General features: G+C 40.0%; 1 protein-coding gene across 1 annotated transcript; it reads right to left on the bottom strand.

The window, feature by feature from the left end:
* Window positions 1–1,972: 1,972 nt before the first annotated feature.
* LOC308384132 (GTPase IMAP family member 7-like) lies at window positions 1,973–2,855 on the bottom strand (the record flags this gene model as incomplete). Its single annotated transcript, XM_080862502.1, has 2 exons — window positions 1,973–2,706; window positions 2,828–2,855. The coding sequence occupies 2 exons, from the start codon at window positions 2,853–2,855 to the stop codon at window positions 1,973–1,975; spliced, it is 762 nt and encodes a 253-aa protein (XP_080718628.1).
* Window positions 2,856–16,422: the final 13,567 nt, after the last annotated feature.

The following is a 16,422-nucleotide window of genomic DNA, read 5'->3' as shown; positions in this document are numbered from 1 at the left end:
TATAGAAAAATAATACTTGATTGTGGTTAATAGACCCCCCTGGTGATAGCTTTCCTTAACAAAACACTTAACGTCTACCTGTGTTTCCCAGCAAAAAGGATGGTGAGGACAAAAGGAATAGGTGAAGCAATGATGGAGGGGAATAAAAAAGAAAAAGGAACAACAAACAACCTACTGTGAAATAAAATAGATCCCAGTTAGAGAACAGGTCACTGAAAAATACATGCGTTTGATTAATGTCCAAAACAAAGATGATATGAACTTTTTTCCTAGCTTCATTTTAATCTAAGCCAGCCTCTATGTGTCCTTTTCTGCTCTAACTGAGCACTCAAAGCATTTTATCAAACATACATCATTTCCCCATTCACACAACAACACAATAACTTGAATTACCTTATTATAAGGTTACCAAAACTTTAAAGGTCAAATCAATATCTTCAGCACTGTAGCTGACAAACAGTTAAATCTCTCTTGAGCCTTGTATTCCTTTATAGCTCAGTTGTGACAAAATAAATGTCTTCACAGTTAAACTGTTAATAAAAAAGTTAATAAAAAAAATCCTACTGCTGTCCTAGACGCACTCAAGGGCAACAAAGTGAGGGGTTTTTTTTTCTTCCTTTTTTTATGTGGTGTTGAGTGAAAGAGGAGTGGGTGTTGGACCAAATATCTGGATGCAATGTGGGTTCCTGATAAGACATCAAGTTGGCAAGAGGAAGTGGTTGATCTGCATGCTTCATGAATATACACAGTTACTGGCAGGTACTTACTAACGCAACAGCTCACCAGGGCGTTTCACACTGACTCTCATCCAAAAATAACAAACTCTGCCTAAAAAATAATCATATTAAAAAATCATATAAAATAACACAACATACCTTCAGACAGAAGTGCATTACAAACACAACATAGGAGTAGTGGACATTAATTAATGGACTTAAAATGCTATTTTATTGTACAAAAAAAGATGCTTTTGAGCATCATTAGGGCTCAGTCTTAATAGAAGGTTGTTGTTTTTTTCAATAGATACATATAAAAATCACAAAAGGATAATTCACTTGCTAGAGCCTCAAAAACACACCATCAAATAATAAGGACCATTTAAGAAAAACAGCACCATATCAGAATTTTATAATCTGCTTATGTTTATCAGAGAGATCGCAATATAAGATAAATGAATCAAAATAGGGAATCAAATCTTGTAATTGGAACTGACTTTTGTGTGTCCTGCTACATTAAATATAACCTATAAAACAATACACTGTGTTTGTGATTTTTATTTTTTTAAAGGAGTTAAGCTACATCTGCAGGAACCTGTGTCCATATTTCTCTACTAATTTGTACAGCGCTATGATTCCCTGATGTTACCATCATTAATCACTCATATGATTTCTTTATAGATATTTTTAGACGATATACCCCAAATAGATGTTAGAGATTGACTTTGACATTGGCTGGAGAATCAAAGAACAGAAACTGAAACTTTTTTAAAGCTATTTATTCAGTGAATGTAATCTTGATTTCATAAATGTACATCAAACAATATTGGATGCCACGCATGTTATTCAATAACCTCATGCATGGATATCATATAGATATACCTTCTACAGAGCGTTTAACCCTTTCTAAGCTTCATTTTTTTAAACAGTTATCGTAAATACGATACTTTTTTACTTTTTAACAAATTTTAAACTAGATATAGGAAACACAGAGTTTAATGATGTGTATGCATTTAGAAATTAGCTCAGCTTATATCAGCCACAGAAATATTCACTTGAAGACATTCCCACTGATTTAAATATAAATTATACAGCAGAATGGAAAGTGATTTAAAATAAATGAGGCATCAAATTTTGAAAATTATAGTTCTAAATCATTTATGTCTAAACTGATTTTACATTTAGAAAATTAACATATTTTATTAAATGACAGCTGCTTAATTTACACCAGATTAAGACCCCACGCTTGAGTGGTTCTAACCGTCGTTATCTGAACCCAAGACGGTCTGGAACACGATGATTCTCTGCAACAGTTCGGCCATGAAGGTCACGTTGTTAGCGAGGTATTCATTGTCATACATGGCTTCATGCTGCTGCAGAATTTGCTGTGCCTTATCAAACATTTCATCGGTGTAATGTGTTTCTCCATTTGCTGCCACCATGTCATCAATTTTTCTGAACAGCTCAACAACCTGAACTCTGTTCCAGATGTTTTTGTTATCGAATACATGGTACCTATTGCCGCACCTGTTCAGCAGCTCTCTGAGCTTCTGGTGGCCAGTTCTCAAATAGGCATGTATGGTTATCTTCTTGTTTGTTAGTTTGTCACCATGAGTAAACAGAATCATCATGTAGTTTGATGCGTCAGGTCCAAAGAGTTTCTCCAGGGCATCCACACAGTTTTCTTCTTCTTTGGTAAACCTGCCAATCTGAAGGACCAGGAGGAAGACATGAGGGCCGGGAGTGGAGATCTGGATGCATTTCGCGATTTCTTTCTTTATACTGTCTGCAGTCTTAGATGTATCCAGAAGGCCAGGTGTATCAACCAACTTGACATTTCTAGTGCACTCAAGTTTAACTGCCTCACAGTGCACTGTCACTGACTCTGAACTCTCATTAGCCTTAAACGTTTCTTTGCCAATAATGGTGTTACCAGCAGCACTTTTCCCGACACCAGTTTTCCCAATGATCACAATCCTCAGTGGGCAGCCTACAGAAAGAAATATCTACTGTTTTAATTGTGTGGATCACAAGCATAATCACAACAGTATTAAAAATTCAACGTGATATTTTAAAAACACAGGAAATCAAAATAGAAGATCTAAGTTTACCATCAGGGATTGATGAACTGTTACCCATCTCTGCTCTTGGCTCTTTGGCAAATGAACAGAAAGCCGCTCTGAGTGGTTTGATTTGTTGTTCAGCAGTTCCCTGCACTCCTCCCACTGGGTGGACCTAACTCTCAGTCTATATCAGCAAGACTGCATCTGAATTCAGATTCTGTTGAAATCTGCATGTGGTTCATCTTTAAGCAGCTGACAAGATGAGTTCTGCTGGTTCACCAAGTAAGCAACTCTTCCTTAATTACTTTTGTCACATTTATATACCCCCTTCATATTTCCATAAAGATATGAGAAATGATTTAATCTAAACATGAGAAACATTAGTGTTACCTTAAATTCTTAACTGAAGAAATATTGATTTACTAATATTAACAATTTTCTCAAGTTATGTATCATATGAGACAGAGACATGAAACTTTGGAACAGTGTAGCTGAGATTAAAGTATATCTGCAGATTGTTGTTGTCCGACTCTTGTCCAATACAAAGTTAGTTGGAACAAATTATGCTCTTCTTAACAAAGAATCTTTCCCAGTGCTGTTTTCTTTTAGCTACAGACACACCCTTGGTTAAATATTTCTTTGGAATTATTCAATTTTTATTTTGTTGCCTTGTTCCATTGGTATGTGTGAGGGGATCTTTGGACAGTACTGGGAGAAAAAATACCTCTTTGTAGCATTGTTGCTGGATTATTGGAACACTGTGACATGACCATTGAATTGTCAGTGAACAAATTGCTCCTATCTTTAATTCCATCCTTCATTTTAATTGTAATCACACACCTGGAAATTGTAAAGTGAAAAGTATACAACATTTTGAAAAAATACTCTTGCCTTTTGCTTCTACAGATCACCCTGTCAAGACTACAATCATTCTCTTTGGAAAGAAGGAGAGCTTGCAGAAGAAAATCAAAAGTGAAATCTTCAAAAATCAGAGAACTGTTTCCAAATTATGTAATGACTTTTTTGTGAGCGAGAGCGAGTCATTCAAAATCATAAGTACTCCAGATGTTTTGGATGACAAATATCTGGATCCAGATCAGAGGATAATTGATTTGATGGCACTTTCTGATTTTAGCCCTGATCTGTTAATGTTGGCAATAGATTCAGAGGATACAGGGCAAGTGGAAAAAGTAAATGCTCAAATCGACAAACTTGAACATATTTTTCAAGGAACTGTCATGAAACACTTAGCCATCATAATAGATAATGGCAAGAACAAGAATAAACCCAACCTGAATCATGAGAAGGTATTCTATATCCAGGAAGATGTGAATAAAAACCTGCCTGATCAGTGTAAGGAATGGTTAACTGATCAGCCACTCCAGTTTAAAACTGAAAACTACATTCAAATTGCTGTGAAACGAAGGAAACAATATTTTGAAAGCACAAGGTAACACAAAAGTCCAGCTTTTTTTCAGTTGGATAGTCATTCCTATTTTCTTTACAGCTAGCTTGTGTTTGTTTATTTTCTCATTAGTTGTTTCTGAGAAAAGAAACGTTTCGATCATGTAGTTGCAATACCAATACGTAATAACACTTTAGAAATATAAGGATAAATGCTTCTGATGTCAGTTTTATTAAAATAACAAAACCAGTGCAGCCTTCAGTAAAAGTCCATCCATCCATCCATCTTCATCCGCTTTGTCCGGGGCCGGATCGCGGGGGCAGCAGCCTAAGCAAAGAGTAAAAGTCTTTTCCTAAAATAAAAATATAGTAACGGCAATCGCCTTCAGCATGTAGAACAATTGTTTTTAATGTAGCCTAATGCTACAAGCAATCTACTAAACAGCCTGTCAAAGTAAGACAATAACTCAGGAACAGGAAAATTTAGGCATCTTGTAATAAATGGAAAAAAAAGATGCTAACAAAAACAAATTTGGTCCCACATTATTAAAAAAAAAAGTTTTTTTTTCTTTTTTCCCCACCAAGTGACTTAAATAAACAAAAGTAAATTCACACAGTTTCTAGATCAATCAATGACCCCTGTGCAACCACCAGTTGCTAGGAGAAAATGTGTATTCGCCACTCAGTCCGTGAGTTGTTATAGGCTACTGACACCAACTTATGTGCAAACTAGACAAATTTTGTCTTGAGAAGGAGGAAACTGTGCTGTACTCTATACCTTTTTGCAATGGCAGCCAGCACCCTCCATACTCCATAGTTTTCCCTAGCAACCAGGGGATTACAGAGCGAAATTAGTTATACAGATGATTTACATTTTAAATATCTTTTTCAAGGCCCCACAACAATATCAAGCCATTTTTGTATCACAACATGCTAAAATCAAATGTATTGCTATATACCTAAAGCATGCAGAGAGACACACACACTTTGCTTAAAACACGTGGAACCACCTTTGTAACCTAAGAAGGGCAGACAGCCACAATCACTTCATACACTTCAGCTGGTTCAGTGGTGCAATTAATCTTACCAGGTTTCTTTAATCCTGAGAAAACTAAACATTTTTGTGCAGCTCCAGTGGGAACAACTTTAAGATCTTCAAATTATGTCTTAAGGGGGGAATTTTTTCAAAATTTTTACTAGAGTGAATAAATACAAATGCTGAGTACTGTTGTAGATCTGGTATAGCAGGGTTGAGTCTGTAAAAATTGTAAAAATATCGAGTAAGCTCTCGAAGGTTAGAGGTTATAATTTAAAATAGAGTTTATGTGTGTTTATGGTTTTTTTTTTGAGGAAATCCACTGAAAACACAAGCTAATTTATAAAAAAAAAATTCTTGTGAAATTTGAAGTTTTGTTGTTGAAATATATCTTATATCTGCAGTGATTATAATTATTATTTCAGAAATGAATGTTCTCCTGATCACCATGGGGCAAGAGGTAAGTCTGGTATCCAAATATGAGTGTAGTTTTTCTAAGCCAGTTTTTTTAAACTACATTTTATGATATAATAAACAATTACACTAACCCTAACCCAGGAACTGAAACCACCATTGTTCTTCTGGGAAAAAGTGGAACTGGAAAGAGTGCATCTGGAAACACTATCCTGGCTGCTGGAAACTCCCAGATGGATTCAACTTTTGAATCTCGTCCGAGCTCCACACCAGTCACCAACAAGTGTGAGGAGAAGAGGGCACAGATATTTGGGACACAGATTAGAGTGGTTGACACTCCAGATTTCTTGAACAACGAGGAAGATGTAGACAATGCACAAATAGAAGAGTGTAAGAGGTACTGTCAGGAAGAGCAGTGTGTTGTGTTACTTGTGATACAGCTCGGCAGGTTTACAGAGGGTGAGAATGAAATATTACATAACCTGGAGAAACATCTTCAGAGGAAGATCAGGGAGAAAACAATCCTCCTGTTTACACATGGCGAAGATTTCAACGGTGATTTGACAGAGTTTATTGGCGAACGATCTCACCTCAAGTACATTGTGGGAGCTTGCGGTAATCGTTGCCATGTATTCAAGAACACTGTTAAGGACTCTAAGCAAGTCCTTTCGCTTTTCATGAGCATTTCTAAAATTGTTCCAAATTGCACACCAAAACAGCCAACACCGTGCTCTTTGTTTTAGTGTTTGCTGACTTACATCACAAGCCCAACTAACACATACATGTTTGTATGGCAAGTAAGCGTGTAATCTTTTGAAATTCTGTGAACTTCTTGTATACACATATAATGTGACATCTCTTTAATTACAGCATTTGTAAATTCAAGTACTTCTACTCTATGTGATTTATGGAGACTTCTTTCACTCTTCAACTTTTGGGGAAGTTTTTAAAAAGAGAAGATTTTTTTAAACGGTCTAGAGAATATAAGAAAAGCTTATTTTTAAGTTTTGCTGTGGAATGAGGTGTTTTAAGACACAATGTTTATGGGTAAAATAAGATGTTATAGCCATGTTTATATCTATATAAACCAAAAGTCAAATGTATTAAATAATAAACTCAGTAATAAAATATAAAAAAAAATACCTTGGAGTCTAGTTATTGAATGTCTGTGTCAGTCTGCTTCTATTTAGCTGCTGCCCTGTTGTGTAGATTTAGTCTATAAACCACATCATTTTATGATTACCTGTTATTATTGGTATCTGATCACATCACAGTTTGTATGTTTAAAAAGAATGTTGCCAAAACTTGAAAAAAAAATCATCAAAATTTGTAACAACTTTTTTTTTTTTCTTCGTTTGGCTCTTTTGCCATCAGAATTATTGTCTAAAGGCGAAGAACGGGTTTACTTTACCAAATGGACCATCCCAGCCTTGCCGTAATGGTCTATTTGATTCACCTTTTATTGTTTATTTTATTTTATTTTCACTTGCTAAATATGGGACAGACTTGACTGGGGAAAAGAAAGGGGAGAAAGAAAGAGGGAAAGAAAAACAGCAGAGAAGAGGGCAAAAAAACAAAAACCAACAAAATAAGCAGACAAAAAAATACATATATCAATCACCTGGATCACCTGTTGAGAAAGAAAAAAGAGAAAACAAGCAGAAGAAAAATGATCTATGGGAATGTAACAGTAAATACTAAATATTAAATATTATTGTGCAGCACGTAAGATCGACAGCGCACAGTGTGCTTTGAGGTAGGAGCCAAAAAGGGTGCCGTATGTGTGTGTGTGAGCACCCGTGTGTACACCTGTGAGCATGGACGCGCTTGTTTTTAAAAGGTTCCTTCATGTAATGATCTGCTAGAGGGTGTGGGGGGGCCACAGCCCCGTCCTCCAGGGCATGAAGCAGGAATGGAGGAGATCAAAACTCCAGACATCCAGAGGCCCCCAGAACACAAGAGACCAAGGAAGACCAACAGAGGGGCAGCTGCGCCACTGTCCCAGAAAGAGCTGAGGAGAGCCTCAGATGAGGGGTCACTCAGCAGCCGCGGAGCAGAAGCCAGGGGGGGTTGCAGTGACGCGCCCGTGAGCTCCGCCGGCAGCTAGCTGTGCCACAGTGACCGAGCCCCAGGCCGAGAGGCTGAGGGCACCCCACCCCCGATGTGGCCCGAGCGAGCCCCAGGCTCCAGGCCCTGACAAGCAGCCACCAGTGTGTACCTGGACGCCCATCCCCGGACACAAAGAACCACCAACGCACCGATGTCTGAGGGAGTCTGCCACTGGTAGGGAAAATTTTTAACAGCTTGAAGCACCAATAAGTGAACAGTAGAAGAGATGAAAATACAATGTCTTTGTATTCAAACATTCAAGACTACGATTATTCAATTCAATTCCACCTGTTCTCTTATTTATCCTTTTGTTGTTTTACTGTATGTAAATCTTAAGCATGAGGGAGAGCAAAGAGGTGAGTGGTTATGCGCTCTCTCTTCTTTACTCTGACTGCACCACAGTGAACATAAAATAATATGTTATCAGTAAATCAGTGGTGTTCCTTGACATGGTGTTTAAGAAGACTATTAAAAGTTATTCTAATGTAAAAAAAAATAATAATAATAATAATAATAACTTATCTCTTTAAACAATGTGTGACTTTCATTTTCTGCAACAAATAAATGGTAGATTTTACTAACAACCTTCCCATTGCTTAGTAAGACATTTACAGTAAATGAAAGTTGAGTGTAGCCAAACTACTTGCTGTTTGAATAAAGAGAAAAAGGTAGTGTTAAACTAAGCTAGTACAGATCTGGATAATATAATGTGAAAATACATTGGTACAATAATAAAAGGTCTTGTCTCAATAAATTACAGTACAACATAATGGGGACACTAATTTATGTATATATGACCCCTTTCAAATGGAGGTTGTGTAACTTAAAACTCTTATACAATATGACTGTATGGTGCATTTAAAAAATAAATACATGAATGAATGATCACATAAATTTAAAAAAACACACTCATACAGAGGTGCATCTAAATTCTCTATGTAATAGCTTGTTTTTAGATATTTGTAAAACATACCACAGTTGAGATCAACAGCAGGGAAAGTGGGTTAGCTGACATTTCCAGTGACTATCACTTGCCACACGTAAGTGCTCAGCTAAAAAACAATAAAGAAGCTCAGACAGAATTTTTTTTTCTTTAAAACTGTTACGAGTTCAAATATTGGGGATGGAGACAAGAGGAAAAACCACAATAACAACACTGGTCCGGCCGGGTTAAGTCAAACGATGATTTTAATAGTCACACGCGTGGGAGATGGACACTATATGCAGACAGCCTCAGATCTCAAAATGGTGGAGCATTAATCAAACTCTTATAGCCTCTGGTGCCCCCACCTTATCATAAAAGCCTAAACATTCACATGCTTTTCTCTCACACGGCGCCTAAGCTACGACCTTGGCTCCCCGTTTATCTGCTCCTGCTGAGATGGGGCAGAAAACTCCAGCATGCTCTGTTCTCTTCTAATCAGACAAATAAGGCGATGACTTTCTGCAAACAGTATTTCTTATAACATCATAAAACAATATCATTCATCCACAATAAATCAGCAGTCTAATGTAATGCAAATCAGTTTAACTAATGCAATAGTTATCAGCTTCTTCTAATTCAGGAGAATAATGCAAACTAAAACTACATAATAATTCACAATCTTTAGTTAGGGGTATAACATGGCATAAAATAATATTATAATTTAACACTCCCCCTGATGAGCTCGTTAGAATAATGAGCTCACCAACACCCTGTAATCCAGTGTGGCCGGGTTCATCTCTTCTCACTCCTGAGGTCCTTTGTCCCCCTGATGGGCGAACCATATGTGAGATGACCTCTGTGTTTGCGCAGTTCAGATGTAAGAAAAACTATTATTCCAACAGTAGCCGGCACAGATGACACTCCCCAGTTCTCCCCCAGCTTTATTTGGTGCTACCTTATACCCTTCAGACGTACTCAGACTAGAACCTCTGTCCAAGGAGCTTTTAGCCTTTATTTTATTGCTGCAGCTACCAGTGTCGTCCAGTTGGGTGATCCTCTGCTCTTCTTTCTTCAACCTCAGGGGTTAGACAACCCTTCAGTCGTGGCACAGATCAGGGGATTATTCTGCCCCGATTTCAAACAACGATCTGTGTATCCTCGGGTCCTGTGTATCCTCCAGAAAAAGATCAGGAACGCGTCCCCCTTTTGCCCAAGAGCCTCTCGAACCTCGCTGGTCTGGTGTTCCCGGATTTCCGCCAACCCCTTCATGGTTATTGCTGTGTTTATGGGATCCATCCTTTTGGAGTGACTAGCTGGAGCCCAAACGCCATGACCCTTGGACCCAGTTGGTGTCTCGGCAGTCACTGTGTCTATCTCTGCTGCAAAAGATCCTCGCATATCTGTGACCTCGTCTGGTGTCTGTTCCTTTCTCTGTAAGAGACAGAAAACCAAAACACCTCTCTTCCTAACCCAAATAATCTAATGTTGTTATCTACTGACCTTCTAGTGATTCAGAATTGGTTTAGAATATTCAGAATGTCCCAGGGACTTATTCTAATCATATCCTATGTGTGTGTAAGCGTGTTTGCATTATGCCCTCTGCACTCAAGGCATGTCCTACACTTTATCAGTCCGGACCATCACGCCGAACGAAGCTTATGACCTTCAAAAGGCCGAGTGCCAACTCATTATAAGCACATTTGCAAGGTGTGTCTGAAAATTACTAAAACCACTCATATTAAGAAAAGACATCAAAAACAAATTAGCCATTTTTAATCCTCACATTTGCCCCCCAAAAATCATGTGTTTGCTTCTGCCTACTGTCCCTTATGGAGACACAATATTGCAGCTACAAGGTCTCCCAGGTTGATAAGTTGATCTGCGTGTGATGCTCTGACTCAAGTATATAATCTTAAATGAATGTCGTTTAATTAACTACCACTACTTAAAACTTAACTTAAAGATATATCCTATTTTTAAATGAATAGGTCATGACCAATTACAGTATATTACTTCATCCGTTTGCTCCCATTTCCTTTCAGACTTTTCTTTTTTAGACTTTTACTTTTCTCTTAGTTTTGTTAGGTTTGGGCTACAAAACTACTTGGTGAGGTGTAGTTTGAGTTTAAATGCACATACTGATAGTCCAGTAATGTCATGGCATCTATTTCAGGCTTTCATGTACTTCTTTTTCATGTCTGTCTAGTCTGTCACAAAAGCTGCTGAAAGATTATGCAAAAGGCCTTTTTGGCTTGTTACAATGTGACATTAAGGAGTTCCAAAAATGTATCACTTTCATAAGTGGGACTTGTGAACAGGTTGTTCTACATGCTTCTAACAATGAACGCCCTTCTTGGGACTGCAAACTAAACACAGACTGTTATAATTGGCTTTTCATTCATCCATGAAGAATGCTAAATTGTACTAACCTGCATGAATGGCGCTATGGAAACATACAAACAAAACCTGATTGATTTATTTGGTGACTGACAAGCAGCTCAGCATATTTCACAGCTAGGGCCAACCTTTCCCGTGGCATCAGAGAGGCTAAGAGACAGTACTCCAGGAAAATATCTCATCACTTCAAAGACAGCAGAGACTCACGGAGCCTGTGGCGAGGCATTCAGACCATCACAGATTACAAGCCCCCACCACAGACCTGTGATAGCACTATCCCCCTGCTGAACGAGCTGAACACTTTCTTTGCTCGCTTTGAAGTCCAAAACAGCACCACTGCACAGAAGACCCCACCCCCTCCTGGTGACCAGGTGATGACTCTGTCCCCGGACAGCGTGAGGAGATCCCTCAGCAGGATCAATGCACGTAAAGCTCCGGGTCCTGACAACATTCCTGGTCGTGTACTGAGAGACTGTGCAGTGGAACTCACTGATGTCTTCACAGACATCTTCAACATATCACTCATCCAGGCTGTCGTCCCCACATGTTTTAAAGCCACCACAATCATTCCGGTTCCAAAAAAGTAATCTCCCTCCTGCTTTAATGACTACCGTCCTGTTGCACTTACTCCCATCCTGATGAAGTGCTTCGAACGACTAGTCATGCAACACATCAAGACTGTCCTGCCCCCCTCCCTGGATCCCTTCCAGTTTGCGTATCGGCCCAACCGCTCAACCGATGATGCCATCTCCACTGCACTCCACTCGGCACTCACACCCCTGGACAAAAATGACTCATATGTTCGAATGCTGTTCATAGATTTCAGTTCAGCATTCAACACCATAATCCCCCAACAGCTCACTCAAAAACTGGTCCAGCTGGGGCTCAACACCTCACTGTGCAACTGGCTGTTGGATTTCCTCACCGGAAGACCTCAAGCAGTACGGGTCGGCAGTAATACATCCAGCACCATCATTTTAAACACGGGGGCCCCGCAGGGATGTGTGCTGAGCCCCCTCCTCTTCACTCTGCTGACCCATGACTGCACTCCATCATACAGCTCCAACCTCTTCATCAAGTTTGCGGACGACACAACGGTGGTGGGTCTCATTAGCAACAGGGATGAGACCGACTACAGAAGTGAGGTGAGACGCCTGGCCACGTGGTGTGCTGACAACAATCTCTCTCTGAATGTGGAGAAGACGAAGGAGATTGTTGTGGACTTCAGGAGAATGCACACCCAACATGCTCCTCTGACCATTGACGGAGCATCTGTGGAGAGAGTGAGCAGCACCAAGTTCTTGGGTGTGCACATCACAGAGGATCTCTCCTGGACGTACAACACCACAGCACTGGCCAAGAAATCACAGCAGCGTCTCTTCTTTCTCCGCAAACTAAGAAGAGCAGGAGCACCAGCCCCCATCATGTACACTTTCTACAGAGGCACCATCGAGAGCATCCTGTCGAGCTGCATCACTGTGTGGTTTGGAACCTGCAATGCGTCCTGTCATAGAACCCTCCAACGCATAGTGAGAGCTGCAGAGAGGATCATTGGTGTCTCTCTCCCCTCCCTCCAGGACATTTACAGCACCCGTCTCACTAAAAAAGCCCTTTGCATAGCGGCTGATCCCACGCACCCAATGCAAAGCTTCTTCAAGCTGCTGCCGTCGGGGAGGAGACTGCGGAGTCTCCGGGCCAGGACCAGCAGACTGAAGGATAGCTTCATCCATCAGGCTGTCAGGAAGCTTAACTCCCTCCCGATTCTGCCCCCTCTCCCCTCTCTCCTCCACGGTCCTACTGAACTCTGTCACACACACACACACACACACACTCTCTAACTCACTCACTGGCCTGCACCAGTTACCAGTCACTTTGTGGAGCATTGGACTGCCACTACCTCATAAGACTTTGTTGTTACACTATCTCTTACCGTACATTACCAAATCTCCATTTGCACTATTTGCCCATTTGCACTACTCTGCCTGGTTTGCACTCAATGTCATTTACTCATTATATTGTATATTGTATAGCTTTCTTGTTATATGTAAAAATTGTATTGTATTTATTTAAATTTTTACTTTTTAATTATTTTACTTGCATTTTTAATCACTCTTATATTTAAATGTTCATTTGCTATTTTATCTAGGGATTGAGAGTAACATAGTTTCTATTCTCTGTATGTCCTGTACATGTGGCAGAATTGACAATAAAGCTGACTTTGACTTTGACTTTGACTTTCAGAGGATATTTTGACTGTCTCTCACACACACTCACAAATATGTATGCAGTAAAATATTGAAAATAAAAGCTTTACCCATTTAACCTCTTCCAGTAGTAGGGGCTATCAGTGGGGTAGTGTCCATTGATCGCCCCCAAGACATTTCCTGATGGGTCATTATGGTTTTTTGTGAACAATGAAACTGCAAAGTCAACAATAAAAAAAAAATATTGATGAGTTTTCAAATAACTGCAAATCTGCTGTCATTTCCATTTTGTCCAGCAATTTAATTTTGTAAATTTTGGAATTGAGGTTGTAATATGAAAAACGTGTATTTTCATCTTCATATTTTTAAACTAGAAATAGTTTGGTGATTGTGAGCAAACAATTAAATTTTGTTGATTCTTTGCAGTAATTATGTTTTAACCTGTCTTCACAGACAATAATTTCCAGGAGTGTTCCTGAGCCCATGCAGTGACAAAATCATAGCTTTTTAATGCAGTGCAGCACACTGGATTTCTCCAATATTCTCCATATTTTGATGATATTATGTACTGTAGATAATATTTGAAGCCTTCACAATTGTATGCTGTGGAATAGTTCTCTGAAGTTGTTTCACAGTTTGTAGATCTGTTTTGCAGAATAGTAAACCTTAATTCTCTGCTTCTCTAAAAACTCAGTCATGTTACTAACCTGTTGCAAAGTAACCTGATTTGTTGCAAATTGTTCCTTTGTCAGAATTGGGTTTGTGTTAATGAGCTCACATAACTCACAGCTCACACACTGCATTGTCAAATGTGTTCAGCAACTTTATTAAGCAGATCAGGAGCAATTGTAATATAACTATATATACTACCGTTTTGTAGCCACTTTTTTTGGACTTTTTTATTGTCTTTTATTTCTGTTTTTTATGGTTTTGTAAGGCTTAGGCTTAGAAGACTACTTGGTTAGATTTAGTTTACGTTCAAATATTTATTTATTTATTTTTTACATTATAAAACAGTCTTCTCTGGGACAATGCTTCTATCTGCCCTCTCATGGCATTTTATGCAAACTTTCTTGCGTATTACACCTTGCACGTTGAAAGCTTACGCTAAAAGGCTTTTTGGTTTATTACATGTGTGACATCAAGAGGTCCTGACAACTCTAAGGATGAATGCTGGTTTGTCAAAGGAGCTTGCAAAGAAAAGTGTCTGGACTTCTTTAAGTTGCTTGAAGACGTTTCACCTCTCATCCGAGAAGCTTCTTCAGTTCTAAGGTCAAATGGTGGAGAGTCCCAGATAAAAACCTAGTGGGAGTGACCCCCCACAGAGGGACAAAAGAACCCCCTGATGATCCTCTAATCGCCTGAGCCAAGGTGTGAAACTGGGTGTGGGTCCCAATCAGCCAGAGTTTCGGGTGTGTTCATTGTGAAACCTGGCCCCACCTTATCATGCGAATTCCTGAGGTCAGATGGCCCAGGATGTGAGTGGGCGTTAAGGCGTCTGGGAAGGGATCTCAAAACTGGATTATAGATGGCAGAGAGTTGGTGTCGTAAACCCCCGCCTCTGTTCAAAGATGGTCGCTCACAGTGGACATAGATGGCTTCTTTCACTCCTCTTTCAAACCATCTGTCCTCTCTGTCCAAAATGTGAACATTGGCATCCTCGAAAGAGTGTCCTTTATCCTTAAGATGCAGATGGACTGCTGAGTCTTGTCCTGTGGAGGTGGCTCTTCTGTGTTGTGCCATGCGCTTGTGAAGTGGCTGTTTGGTCTCTCCAATGTAGAGGTCTGGGCATTCCTCGCTGCACTGTACAGCATACACCACATTGTTAAGTCTGTGTTTTGGCATTTTGTCTTTCGGGTGAACCAGTTTCTGTCTGAGCGTGTTGCTGGGTCTGAAATACACTGGGATGTCATGCTTGGAGAAAACTCTCCTGAGTTTCTCTGATACACCGGCTACATAGGGGATGACAATGTTGTTGCGTCTGTCCTTCTTATCCTCCCTCGCTGGTGTCTGGTCTTCTTTTCTGTGCCTCTTTGCTGACTTTAAGAACGCCCATTTAGGATAGCCGCACGTTTTGAGTGCTTCCTTTACATGTGTGTGTTCCTTCTTTTTTCCTTCAGGCTTAGAGGGAACATGTTCAGCCCGGTGGTGTAGGGTCCTAATTACTCCAAGTTTGTGTTCCAGAGGGTGATGGGAGTCAAAGAGGAGGTACTGGTCCGTGTGTGTGGGCTTCCGGTAAACTTCGATGTTGAGTTTGCCGTTCTCTTCAATGTCCACAGCGCAGTCCAGGAAAGGCAAACAGTTGTCCTTTGTGTCTTCCCTGGTGAACTTGATGTTTTTATCCACAGAGTTAATGTGCGCAGTGAAGGATTCCACTTCTTGTGTCTTGATTTTGACCCAGGTGTCGTCTACATATCTGTACCAGTGGCTGGGTACTCTTCCTTTGAAAGAGCCAAGAGCCTTCCTTTCCACTTCCTCCATGTAAAGGTTGGCTACAATAGGTGACACGGGGGAGCCCATGGCACAGCCATGTTTTTGTCTGTAAAAGCCTTCGTTGTACTTGAAATATGTAGTGGTGAGGCAGAGGTCTAACAGTGTGCAAATCTGATCGGGTGTGAAGTTGGTCCTGTCCTCCAAGGAGCTGTCTTCTTGTAGTCGTTTTCTGACAGTCCCCACGGCCTCCGTGGTGGGTATGCAAGTGAAAAGAGAGACTACATCAAAGGACACCATGGTTTCATCTGGATCCAGGGTAAGTTTCTGGACCTTGTCGGTGAAGTCGGTGGAGTTCTTGATGTGGTGTGGGGTGTTCCCCACGAGAGGCGCAAGGATGGTAGCAAGGTGTTTAGCAATGTTGTAAGTGGCTGAGTTTATGCTACTGACTATGGGTCTGAGTGGGACAGCTTCCTTGTGGATCTTAGGAAGTCCATAGATGCAGGGTATGGCATCCCTTGGGTAAAGGCGGTGATATGTAAGTGACTCCTTTGACTACGATGACCTGGATGACTGAGAACCTTCACAGACATAATGCTGGTTTGTATTCAGTTCTATTATTGGCTTGTAACTCATCTGTAAAGAACGTTAAACTGTACTGCATGCAAGATGCTATACAAATAAAAGATAAATGACTGACTGATGATGAGCTGAGCAGGGTATT

This window comes from Rhamphochromis sp. 'chilingali', assembly GCF_963969265.1.
Source record: "Rhamphochromis sp. 'chilingali' genome assembly, chromosome: 2".
NCBI classification, from domain to species: Eukaryota; Metazoa; Chordata; class Actinopteri; order Cichliformes; family Cichlidae; genus Rhamphochromis; species Rhamphochromis sp. 'chilingali'.
Note: the sequence above shows the minus strand (reverse complement) of the source record. Positions and strands in the feature narration are given on the sequence as shown.